Source organism: Colletotrichum tamarilloi, assembly GCF_030869305.1.
Source record: "Colletotrichum tamarilloi strain Tom-12 chromosome Unknown Scaffold_7.1, whole genome shotgun sequence".
Taxonomy (NCBI): domain Eukaryota; kingdom Fungi; phylum Ascomycota; class Sordariomycetes; order Glomerellales; family Glomerellaceae; genus Colletotrichum; species Colletotrichum tamarilloi.
Genome location: NW_026849390.1, coordinates 844,455 through 857,150, shown reverse-complemented (window position 1 = coordinate 857,150; position 12,696 = coordinate 844,455). Strand labels below are relative to the sequence as shown.

General features: G+C 53.7%; 3 protein-coding genes across 3 annotated transcripts; 2 read left to right on the top strand and 1 right to left on the bottom strand.

The window, feature by feature from the left end:
• Positions 1 to 272: 272 nt before the first annotated feature.
• On the top strand, positions 273 to 2,369 carry CTAM01_03212 (uncharacterized protein; the record flags this gene model as incomplete). The annotated part of the gene is made up of 2 exons (XM_060519249.1): positions 273 to 510; positions 565 to 2,369. 2 exons carry the CDS (start codon positions 273 to 275, stop codon positions 2,367 to 2,369), a joined length of 2,043 nt encoding a protein of 680 aa, XP_060386248.1.
• Positions 2,370 to 5,425: 3,056 nt separating this feature from the next.
• CTAM01_03211 (uncharacterized protein) lies at positions 5,426 to 6,634 on the bottom strand (the record flags this gene model as incomplete). Its single annotated transcript, XM_060519248.1, has 3 exons — positions 5,426 to 5,678; positions 5,729 to 6,376; positions 6,468 to 6,634. The coding sequence occupies 3 exons, from the start codon at positions 6,632 to 6,634 to the stop codon at positions 5,426 to 5,428; spliced, it is 1,068 nt and encodes a 355-aa protein (XP_060386247.1).
• A 1,046-nt stretch (positions 6,635 to 7,680) lies between these two features.
• Positions 7,681 to 8,738, top strand: CTAM01_03210 (uncharacterized protein; the record flags this gene model as incomplete). Its single annotated transcript, XM_060519247.1, has 3 exons — positions 7,681 to 7,911; positions 8,105 to 8,225; positions 8,290 to 8,738. 3 exons carry the CDS (start codon positions 7,681 to 7,683, stop codon positions 8,736 to 8,738), a joined length of 801 nt encoding a protein of 266 aa, XP_060386246.1.
• Between the last annotated feature and the right edge of the window lie 3,958 nt (positions 8,739 to 12,696).

Here is a 12,696-nt window from a genome sequence, read left to right as displayed (position 1 = left end):
AACGAAGTGAACCCACCACGAGACCAGATCCACTTCATAGCTCGCGACGGACTTCATCAACAAAAGCGCAGTATGTGCTAGCACATCTAGCTTATCCCGCGGTCATCTCAGCTAGTAATTCCCCATAAATTTGACTCACGGAATTACTGGAAAGCTGCCTCTGGACACCTAGGGACTGTCTGAGGCGGCCGTTCATCTCATCCGAGCTCTCATTCGGCCCTGGCGCGAACCTCACTGTCGTCGACATCTGAGCAATCACACATCAACCCAAGATGTCCGACTTAGTAGAGTACTCAGTTGTCAACGTGTGTCGAAGCGACGGCCAGGACAATGGAGCGGGTTACTGGCCAACCCCTGCCGATACGGCTGCGAAGAACGCGAAGAAGACAGCACTGGAGAAGGTACCAAGAGCGAAACCTCAAATGGTGCGGTTAGACAAAGATGACGCAAGATTTCAAGAGTGGCGCATAAAGCTGGGAATCTTGTTGAAGCAAGAACTCTCGCCGACAGGTAAGCTCGTCGTCCGCAAATGAGAAGTAGTACATTCACTGATACCCTTCCTAGAGGGTCTCCCCTGGCTCCTGCATTTTCCACGGGGCTACTGGCTGTACGAAAAGTCCAAGCATCTTTGGGTCTCGGGTCATCCAGTAAAGTCGAAGCTTTACAAGAGCCCGCAGGAATTTGGTCTTCATGTCCTATGGCTCCTGTCCGGCTCGATGGACCGAACTGACTGCCGTTGCATTCACTGCAACGTTCGCGAAATGCCAAACATGGAGGATTTGACTGTCTCGGATGTTCCTCGGCCTCTGCCAGCAGCGAACAACACTCAGCCACCGTCAAAGATGCGCAAGATTACACCTCAAATACCGCCAGGCGTTGCGGGGTCCCCGATACCCGTTCCCGCAGCGGCGTCAACGCCTCCCATCGCGAAGAAGGAGACACCTGTGCCAGTGCCCACCCCAATGGCGAAGAAGGAAACTCCAGTTCCGATACCGACGATACCTTCACGTGCGGTGCCAGCCCCCGCCCCGGCGCAAGCCCCAGTTCAGCCTAAGCCTCCTGTGCAGCAACAGCAGCAGCAGCAGCAACAACAGCAGCAGCACCCTCCTCAGCCGATCCAGGCAACTCCTGTTCATCCGCAAGCTCAGGCTCCATCACAGGTTCCCGTTCAACCTCAAGTCCAGCAACCAATCCAGCAACAAATCCAGCAGCCGACCCAGCAGGAACAGCAAGTTCAGCAACAGCCTGCACCAGCTCCGACCCAGGCTCAACAGCAGGTTCAACCTCAGGTGCATGCGCCGGCACCGCCGGTCTATCAGCAACCGCAGTTCCTGCCTTACCCGCCGCCTTACGGTGGAATTGTAGCTCCGGCGCTCTTCCGCGTCGGAGAACTGGTTTGGTTCCAGATATCGTCAGGTTGGCGTTTGGGCATCGTGGCTGCTACAGGTATTATCAACCCTAATACCAACAAAGCCGAGCTTCAGATTCTCCCAATGTCACATGTCAACTTTAATCAGTCGCCCATCCAGACACTGGAAGCGACAACGCGCCCGTTTCTTGCATTTTCGGTGCCTAACGTCAGCATTTCGGATCTACAAAACAAGGCCTACGACGAGGTCGATTGGGATGCCTTCTTCCAGACGATTACTCCGGAAGACACGCACCGCCGCGAGGTTGCGCTACTCGACTCCTCCAAGATGGCCGCCCAGAAGGTTGGCGTGTCGTTCTCTGTTTTCAGCCGACTTTCCGAGACCAATGGAGGGAAGAAGATCGACTACCACGGTATCTTCCTGGGCGCCGAGCGGATCGAACTCGGTGATGTCCTGCGCGTGCGTCTTTCCGCTGAGCAAGGCGTACCTCCCGCGGCGGCGAATCTCCCCGACGCACTCCTCGGCCTCCGTGAGATCTGCACCGCGCCTATCGATTCACCTGGTAACGCATTCTTCAAGGGAGATATATACCAGCCCATCACCGGCGACAACCAACCCGTGGGTGGCATCCCAGTACCGGATGACAAACTCCCGCGCCCACTGCGCGACGAGATTGCGTTCCGCAATAAGTTTGCCGCGAGCGACCGCTGGCGCTGCGTGCTCCTCAAGCAGAACGCTGTCCTTCGCGAGCCGGATCTCAAGGGCCGATTCTACCCCACGCATAAGCTCCTACCCCTGCTCGATGGCCAAGCCAAAGTTCTTGCTGAGGTGCAGAAAGGCATCGTGCGTGACGTGCAGCAGCGACTCAACCAGCGCATCGACACGTTCAAGACGGCGTACATTGGCCAGAAGCGGACCCGCGTCGAGACTTTCGGGCCTGCCCTGCCTCCTGGCAGCGTGATCCAGTTTGAGCAATCCGTACGTGAGGATGGCGCCTAGGCGGGACGCCTACGACGTCGCTGAGGAGAGAAGTGTCTCATTTCTGACGAAGGAACATGAGACGGTACTTGTTAGGATAGACAGGCATCAGAACCCTGTATAGATTAGGAATACTACATAGACGCCGTTAGGATTTGATGTTACCATCCGGTTCTTTGGAGTGTTTAGTCGGACATGAACGTGCCTTTGCATTTCTTGGTATTTCCATGTGAATCATCTAGCCTGATAGGCTGTAGCTGGCTAGAGCACATCGTCATATGAGTCTTTAGCCAATACTACTTGGACAACAAGCCAAGACGGATACGCCGGGCGGCAAGATATGACCAAGATGGTAACATCTTCACTCCCCTGTGAGAGACATTGACTGTCCAAAGAGTAAGTCGACGAGTTAGGTAGGTGACACACATCCAAGCTGGGATCCGCAACATCCACAACCTCGAATGCGAGATATCAGCTAGTCGACGAGTATATCCCAGACACATACACACAGACACACACGTAAACGCCATCATCTTAACAAGAAACAACAACACCACCCAATCAGCGAAGAAGGCCCAGCCACACTCCTTCTCTTCAGCCCCGCCACTCACCTCCCCTCAAGATCATCTTAAACGAACCTCATCCTATGAATATCCCGTAAGCTAATCTACCTACCCACAGATTAGGTCTCATAACATAGACCACCAAACGAGTGGAACGATCCATGACAGGAGGGGAGGGGTTGCGAGGAGGAGGAGGAGGAGGAGGAGGGAGAAAGAGAAGAAACGTTCCGTGGTTCCCCAGCAGCGTAACCAGCCAACCATCCATCAGAACCCAAACTGCCGGACGGGGGACAGACGCGCAACACACACAAACGGGCTGACGGGTTCACCACCACACCCACACACCCGGCGGATAGGACCGACCGAACAAATCTGGGAAAAAGGGAAACTAAGCAAAAACGCCACCGGATTACCTTGACTTCACTACACACACCAAACCGTTCCCACTCTCTACTGCTGCTACGGTGTAGTCACACACAACCTCCCTCTCCCTATAATTCTGCAACGCTATACCCCGTACACGTGCAGACACGAACTTTGGCCCCCAAAACCGCACGCAACGCACGTCAGCAGAGAGAGAGCAGAGCCCGTAACCTAACCCCAAGATTGTATGCACGCTCTATGCCTGGGACCCTTATTCGTCCTACGATAACCGCCCTTTCCCACCCAACGACTAGAATCTTTGAAAAAAGACAACGTTGTCTAGGCCCCCCTAGGTTCTTCTCGGCCCCTTTTCTAGCTTACCTTCTAGAAGGGGTGTCTGTCATACGGATTTACGGGTTTTTGGGGCGGCCGGGTCGGCTGAGGTCGCCCCAACCCATCCGCATACACACACACACACACACACACACACATACACACGAGACTAAGTATGTAGTGTACAGATAGATGCAACTGACAACCAACCAACATACATCTTCTGCACCCATCGTGGCGAAGCCAACCAAGCCAGTGGAAACCTTTTCCAAGGCCCATCAAGAAAAAAGACCACCCCCCCCCATTGTAGCTTCAGAAACCTTCCATAATTTCTTCTCACGAAAATGAAAAGCCCGAGAAACCGTATCCAATCCGCCCTCACAAACGGACACCGCCCGCAACCCAAGCCCCCAATGGAACACCAACACCCACCTCACCCACACACACACACACACACACCCCTCCATCACACCGCACCCAATGATCCCGATTCCCGCTTCCGCCACCCCCTTTCAAGGCACCACCACCTCCCGGGCTCACGGGCTCGTGGTACCAAAAAAAAGAGAGAGGTACGCAACAACACCACAACAACCTCGAAGGAAAAACCGTTGCCGACCGACTTCCCGGGTTTTGAAGCGGGTTCCAATGGTCCGTCCGTGCTTGGCAAATTGTCTAGACCCGTACCACGGTAGCCGACAACTCAATCAGAACCAAAAATCCCGTTTTCTGTCCAAACTTGCTTTTTTGGCACCTCGGCACGTCTTAACAGTTTTGGAATTAAGACATCCCACAGGTTACGTTACACCAAGTGACATCGTCGGGGGAAGGAAAACCACGACTCAGTCTTCGTCAACTACCACTAAAGGTCAGATGAGATTATTCTCTTAGTGTAGGACCACCCCGAAGATTCGGGCCGATGATACGTTCTCGGACATTTCACGGTAATAGGTCGATCACAGTCTCATATGACACAATTGGGGAAAAAGGGACAATAGCCTATCCAAAAGCCAAGGTTGGGGGTCAGAAGCCCGTTCTTTGGGTATACTTTAATAAAAAGTACCAAGTGGTAGTAGTATGAGTAAATGATGATTCGTGAGAGATGGCAAGAAGGTGATGATGAGATGAAAGGAGAATAATTCGCTTTCCGCTTGTAGGCTAATCCGCCCACCCTGATTGGACCCGTCTTGTCGGTTCTGGTCCGTACGCCTAGTATTACTGCTCTGTTCTTTGTCGCTGCAATGCAACTCCTCTGCTTCATTCCAAGCCGCCAGACTCCGATTCGTCCCGTCTTCCGCGATTATGGCCTGATCCACCCCCTCCTCCCATTCCAGGTGCGTCAGGGTACGTCTCCTCTCCCTCAATTCTTTCTTTCTTTTCTCTTCGAAACAGGCTAGTTGTATGCAGTAGGTATAGGTCGCTTCGCTCGGCAGTAAAAGGTACTTTTGTTTGGTCGAGACAATGCTGGGTCGTGATCGCATGGTGCGTGAATGCTTCTTGTTCATCGTCATCCCTCTGACTGGTGGTCAAGACAGAAGGGTATGTATGGCAGCGGCGGAATAAAAGGTATGATGTGATGCAGATGATGATGATGGTGGATAGTCGTGTAGTGTCGTTGTAGTGCAAGAAAGAAAAAGATTTTGAATGCATGTGCGACATGAATAAATCGGATGAAGGACTTGTGAAGCGCCGTAGAGATGGAGGTTGACCAGTAAATGCCGTAGGCTCGCTAGTAGAGATCCACCACTCCGCCATATCCAAGAGCCTCCAATCCAACTCAATCAAGTCGAACGGTGTAAAAAGTCGTGGCTGGCTGTGTCATTACTTGAGTTTTAGACTCTCGATCTTGGCCTGTATGCTCTTGAGTATCTCTGGGTCTGGCTCGGGTTCGACCTTGCGTGGCTTCAGACGAGAACAGTCGACACACTTCTCATGCTGACATTTCTTGCATGCGGTTCCGTCTTCCACACCTCCAGGGTATATCGTCTTGCACTTATGGCATTCGTGATGCGGCACAGCATTCGGACCAAATTCGTCGCCAGGGTAACCAAACGGATACTTGTCCTTCTTGGGCCTGATACAATGTTAGCTGTCAGTCTCGGCACACGGAATGGTGCAACATACGGGTCTCTGGGACAGTCAGTGCAGCGGTTGTGGCTGCACTTGGAGCATGTCTTGCTACCAGCAGTGAACAGCGTCTGGCACTCGTGGCAAGTTCTCCTGACCCTCTGACGCGGCTTCTTGTAAATGAGATCCTGTCCTCCGGTCTTGCTGGGGCGCTTGAGGACAATGTCCTTTGCGTTCTTGGCGTCGTAAGAGTAGTCGGGAACAATGGGTGCGTTCTCCTTCTGAGCCTTGAGAATGGCGGCCCGCTTCTCCCGGCTGGCGATGCGCTCGGCCTCGGTTCGCTTGGGCGGGTGGCGGACGCACTTGGTGCAACGAACGTGCTGGCAGCCCGGGCACTCTTTGGCGGCAGCAAAGGTAGCATTGCACTTGTGGCAGGTTCGGTGTACGCGCATACGAATGGGCTTCTCGACGCGGAGAGCAGTGCCCTCGGTAGAGATCCACTCGCTCTGCTTGATCTCGAGGCCGAATCTCTCGCCCAACTTCCTGGCGCGCTCCTCAAACAGCTCGGATCGGGGAACCCTGGTGACGCCCTCGAGATCCTCGTACTTGCTCTTGGGGGCCTCCTTCTTGGTGGTGTCCTTGGCGGTCTCCTTGGTGGTGGTGGCAGCGGCAGGTTGCTCGGTCGCAGGGGCGGCGGTGGATGGGCTGTATGCACGTTAGATAGGTAAAGCAGGCAGGGTACCGTAACACCAAAAAAGAGTTGAAGATAATAAAGCATGCGAAATGTCTTGCTTACCCAGGGGTAGCGGCTTGCGCAGAAGACTGCTGTCCAGTGGTAGACAGGGTCGACATGCGCTTGGAGCTATCGCCTCTCTTGAAGACAGTCTTGGCGCGAGACAGAATCTTGCCCAAACCCTTCTTCTCCTTCGGGACCGAAGGCCCGGCCTGTGCTGGCGAACTCATGTTTAGCGATGTAGTTGCAGGTTTGTGTTTTAGTCGGATCGATTGCGAAAACGTGGGATCCCTGGGTCAATTGTGGGCTGCTCTGGGGATAGACGGTAGGATCTGCAGTACACTAAAATCCAAATGAACAGGACCGGATTGCTGCTGTTGTGGTAGGTTTGCGAGAAGGGACAATTGTATTTGAGGGAAACGAGAAGTCGGTTTATCGTTTTGTAACCAGTCGAGTGTACGGGTGGCGTGGGTGAGGTGTAATGCGAAGATGGGTGGGAGAAATGGTGCTGTGTGGTTGAGCGATGTTGGTACGTGCAGTCTTAGACAGATGGGACCAGGGACCTGAGGCGATTAACTGGGCGTCGATCGTCGGCGGTTACAGCGAAGCGGGAAAGTCGAGATGTGAGTGCTGGCGAAAGCAAGATCCTTCGCAAGACGGTGTTTGTCCTCTTCTTGCCGTGACCTTTTTGTGGGACGGGCGAGAAAGAGAGCAGATGTCGGATCACGAACGAACTGTTCAAGTTGTTCGGAATGAGTCGGCCTGGGAGAAAGGGTGTGGTGTAAGAAGGGGGAAGTCGAGGAAGAAGAAGGACGGGAAAGCAAGGTAAGTTGACGGGGAGGAGGTGGTTGAAAGGAAGTGTGGGAAAAAGTGGGAAAACAAGGTGCAGCGTGCTAAGAGGCAAGGTTGAGGGAGGCTAGGGTCGAGAAGGGCTAGTGCTGGGTGGAAAGGCAGGTGCCAGGCTTTGGTTTGGTTTTCCTTGGTGACTTCCATTGGGGGGGGGGGGGTGGTGGCTTCTGGACTCTGAGTCTCGTCTTCCATTCTCTATACGTAAATGTACCTTTACACTACTGTGTGAGGTACGGATACACATACCTCCTCTCCGGGCTGTCTGCAACTCCTCTTGCAACATTACTCTATCTACCGTAGGGTAGGTCCCTAGCAGGCCTTGCTCTCTCATTACCGATGGCTCTGCCTCTTTCTTCTCTTGCAGGTTGCGTCTTGCGTCGGGTTGCAGCTCCATGACACGACCAATCCAGTCCATTCACCAACGCCAATGCTAGTTCGGTCCCAGACTTTGCAGCTGTCCTCATCCACGCCCGGTGCAGCGCACCACATGTTGATGTTCACGCCCGATGCTCCATGTTCTCTGTATGCCCGGTCGGTCGGCCGGTCGGTCAATTTGGCGAACTTGATGCAAGATGCAGCGACGTATCTGTGTCTGTATCCGTACCATGAAGAAACGGCACCACAACACAGCACAGCACAGGGTATCCGTACACTATCCGTACGCAGTGCAGACACAACAGAGGCGTGGGCAGCAGGAAAGAGACCGGGCCAGAGACGGGGCATGGCGCAAAAGACATACTACGTAGGAACCCACCACAAAAAGACCAGACGGCGGCCAAACCAAACATGGACTCCAATGCAGTGGTAACACTAAAAACCCACCTCGCTGGGAAAGTGGTGACTGGTCACAGCACGGTGGCTCCCATGGCTCGTCGACGAGTGGAATGGCCCCATGCCGGAGACGAGATCCACAAATGGGGCGGGTCCCCCTCCTGCTGGTGCTGGTGCTGGTGCTGCTAAAGTGTGAGAGGGGTACGTACCTACCTAGCCGTACCGGAGGGAAGGACACACCAGAATTGCGACAGACACCCGACAGCCCAGAGACACATTCCAGCCAGCCAGCACCAAGCATACCAAGCGTCAGCACAGGCACTGGGACACTTGGGACCGGGGATTGGGACTGCGACTACGACTGCGACCAGGGGTGTGCTGTGTGTGGAATCGCGAACTGTGTGGATGGCGGTGGTCGTGGCGGGTGGGGAGACGACGATACGTACCGCCAGAAACCCATCCCAGCAACAATCCACAATCCACAATCCACCTCAGAGGCTCAGGTTCTCTCTTCCATTGGGAAGCACGGAAGTTGGGTTGGACGAGGAGCCTGCCCGGAGGACGGAAGACGAGGGAGGGGCGGCGAGTGGGCGTGTTGGAAGACAACGACGAACAACAGCAAGGTATGTACATACTCCGTACTGCGTACCCGTCCCGGTCTCTGCTGCGCTCACCTCTCACCTCTGTGATTGTGAGGTGGTCACTGGTGAATGAACCATGGCCATCGGCTGGCACAAAGGGTGGAGAAGACGAGGCCCAGAGAAGCGGGGGGCCCTGATACCTTCCAATTGGGAAGAATGTCCGAGCTTTTCTGGGTTCTGCGATGTGCGAATCTCTGGCACTGCAAACACTGGGAGAGCGGGGCGCCCTCTCACTGGGAACAGGAAAACTGGAACCGTGTCCCCCAAGTGGGGTCTGCCTGAGAACCCTGGCAACCCTGTCCAGAACCACTAGGTTGCAGATATCCCTGTCCCAGGAAAGAGGCACAACGGGACTGTGGGAATTTGCTAGAGGTGGGTCTCCAGGCCCCGAGATTCGCACGGAGCTGGCTCTTGTATATGTCCGGAGCTTAGCCCATCGGGGACGAGGGGGGGAAGTGTCTGTCTCCCTTGTCCAATCCCATTCAAAGTCTCTGTCTTTCTCTTGCTCTCCCTCCCATGGGAAGCCGAGGAACCCAAACTCTTTGAAGGTGGTGTTCGTTCCTGAGTCTGACATCCGTGATACACGTCTTAGCTAAGATCCCTCCCCTCATCGTACATACATTGTGCCTCTGCGAACTTGCAGCAGCAGGAAGTAAGATGTGCAGAGTCTGGAACCTGGCTGATTGCATTGCATGTGAGGCTCAGAGACAGACACAGGCACACACAGGGAGTAGGTCTTTTCGAAGCCTGAAGGAAAACGACCTCTCGAAAGACATTCTCGTTGCATCCGCGGAGAAGAAACAAAAACACATGTACCGGTACGCCTCACACAAACAAACAAACACCCACCATCCCATCCCGCATCGTCGGGTGCGCTACCTTGGGGGAAGAGGCTCGGCATAGGCATAGGCTATATTAATATGCTCCTTACTGTCTCTCTCACTAAAGCCAGCTCACGCCCCCAGGTCATGGTTGTTGGTTTTCCAGCTGCCCAGGTCGAAAGAAACCTTCAGAAGGGGCGGTAAGCGATCAGCTAGCTTAGCTTGCCTAGAAAGATGGCGCGCGCCATTGCTCATATCCAGGCGTTCCGTAGCGTACTTGTTCCCACATTGAGTACCTCTAAGCAACCAAGGTGTACTATGGAAGACTGAGTAGACAGCTTTTTGTGGCTGATGCAAAAGTACCCTACCAAGCCAACTAAGCCCTGGATTACTATAGCCCAGACTGCGAATAGGGATATGGGATTGTTCGTTTGTAATTAAAAACTTTGAGGAAACCCCCCCTCAACTTTGTGGCTAGGTTGTTAGTTTTCAGCCTTCCCGTCCACATCCCTTCTTAGGCTCTTAGCATTCCAGCCGCTGCTGGACCTGTCTCATTGATCATTTAGATTCCGGATGGGAAAAGGGCGGTAAAGGCCAAGGAAGAGAACGGGCGTACGGGACCCGAGAGAGAGGAATGGGAAGAACGGGGTTGTGTGTTTGTTGGGTTGGGGACCAGAAAGCTGGTGTTGAAGAAAAAGCCGGCAACCAGAACCTCGGATCGAACGAGAAGAAAGACAACAAAAAAAAAAAAGGTCGAAACGGATTCGTCAATTGGCTGCACACCTTTTTTGCCGTAAGCGATGTTGCTACTCCGTACAGTACCTACCATTAGAGATATCATTTGCGGGCTGCGAAATCTAGATCGACTCGGCGCAATCAGAAAAAAGGGGAGATTGGAAAAAAAGAAAATAAAAAGAGACCAGACCAGACAGCTACGAATTGTACGGAGTATCACCGACCACCTTATTAGTCCTAGTCCCTTCAACCTGCGGTATGTTGTGCACCACTTACTCCGTACCTCATCCTAAGGTACGGATACCTATCGTTCGAACGGGACGGATGGGGGGCCCGCCATCTTTTTGATAGCAAGCCGGACCCGAAATGGTTTAGTCGGACGGGCCTCCCTTTCCCTTCTTTTTTACCTTCCCGCACCGGGTCGCGGATATAAGTGTACTCTTTCTGGGCGTGCTAGCCCAGATACGCAGTAAGGTAGAGGCAAGAGGACGCTTTCCCCGGCGCCCCGTTCCTCGGCCCATCTCCATGCTGTGGTTCCTGTGGTTCTCGAATCTCAGAAAGGGTTATCCGTACGTACTTAGTTGAGAGGTACGGAACCGGGTACCGCAACGTCCTCCACTTTGTTTGACCGATGCGATATAAGATGCAGGCGCAGGTCGCAGGGAGATACGGGAAAACCCACACCACTACCAAATAAAAGGGGAAGAAAGAAGCGTATGGGTTGGTTGTTCATTGAATGAGCCGAGGAACCTCCACTTCTTTCGTTGTCCATCCGAGCTTTTCGCGCGACATCTGTTCCCCCCTTGGTTGAGTCTGGCCTGGGCTGATAATATCCGTTCACGCAACGAACTAGCAACGACACCCGGGAAGTAAATGCAAAACCCCATGTCAACCATCTGACGAGAAACCTGCGTGAGGAGCCAGAAGTGAGCCGCAGCCCGACAGGCCTTTGCGTGGCTTGGGGCCCGTCCTCCCCAAGCTGGAAAGAGTAATCCGCAAGAATCAATCAAACAATGGGATTGGACACTTCATCGGAGACCAAGGGGAAGGAGGGGGGGGGGGGGGATTAAAGTAAAGTAAGGCATCACGGCATCTCGCCTCGTTGGAAATCCAACCTCTAAGCTACGTACCCTTGCCCCCCTCCTCTTTCCCTTGGGGAGCCAGGCCAATGGAACGAGATGTCGGACCTAGCGTCCCCAAAGAGGAATACACCGTTCTCCGTACCTGTTCGTACATATTTTGGGGTATCGTGAGGAAGGGGGGGAGGACAAGCGCGTGGTCCAGCGATCAAACGTTCAGGTACGGAGAATAGGTAGACACGCCTCATTTTCGAGGAGAGGCTAAATACGGGTGGTTGCACCTTGTTCATTTCAATGTGCATCCATCATACCTTATCATCACCTCCCTCTTCCTGCTTTCCCTCAGTACGCGCGCCAAAGACGATTTGAGCATCCGGGAGACTTCAGAGAGTTGGACTGCAAACGATACGTACTTCGCAATGTAATAAGACTGTCTCCTTCTGGACTACGTACCCAGGCATTGCTCCGTCCATCATCCGAGACCCCGTCCCTTGCTGATCAGGGCAAGTTCTCTTTAGAAGTCCAGAGTCTAGACTTCACAACATGGCCCCATCTTCCAGCCGAACGAAATCTCTATTAGGTTATTAGTGAGGTTCACTTGCGCCGCGATGTGACTTCTAAACCGTTAGGCCTCCCCCTCGTCGCCCCCCTCGCCCCATTCCAATCCCAACTGAACCCCCGGGCGGATGGTATTCCCGTCCATAAACCGACGACGATCCCAGTACTTCATCCCCGAGACCACCCACCCCAGGATCAAGAAAATCCCGTCAAAGGGGAAACTTCACGTTCCACAATCCCGAGGAGAAGGATAGGATGGCAGCAGTGGTGAGGCGAAGCAGCAAGGTAAGGGTTGGGTGAGAAAAAGGAAGAGGGCGAGGAGGGATTGAAATTCCGTTACCAACAGGAAGGATTGGCGAATCCATCTTGGCAAAAGCCCGACAAGCCGCAAACCTGCCTGCTGTTCGGCCCTCGTGTTTATTCGTCAGAAGTCTCCGCTTTACCGCTCCTTTACCTCCTCGTTGTCAGCACGTGTCAGATATGAGTCGATCTGGGGTGTGTATCCGTATGTGTGTGTGTTTGTGTGTGTGGTGTCCTAACGAGCGGGCGGTCTCCTGAGCCCGCAGGCGGAGACTGGTTTTCCCCTTGCTCATGGCAAAAGCCCATTTTCAGGTTGCGTCCTATTCTTCCTCCAGCGGTTGGGATTGTTTGCTTATTCTTCTCTTGAAATGCTGTCTTGTCTGTCTCACTCTCGTCACAGTTGGTTCTTCTGTCAGACTTGTCTCTGAGCCCACTGAGGTATCCGTAATAACCCCGTTTGCCCATTGTCCGGATACCCGATAGACTGTCCCACGTATCTGGGTGCCCTGCACTAGCCACTTTCTTATGGGTTGGTCTT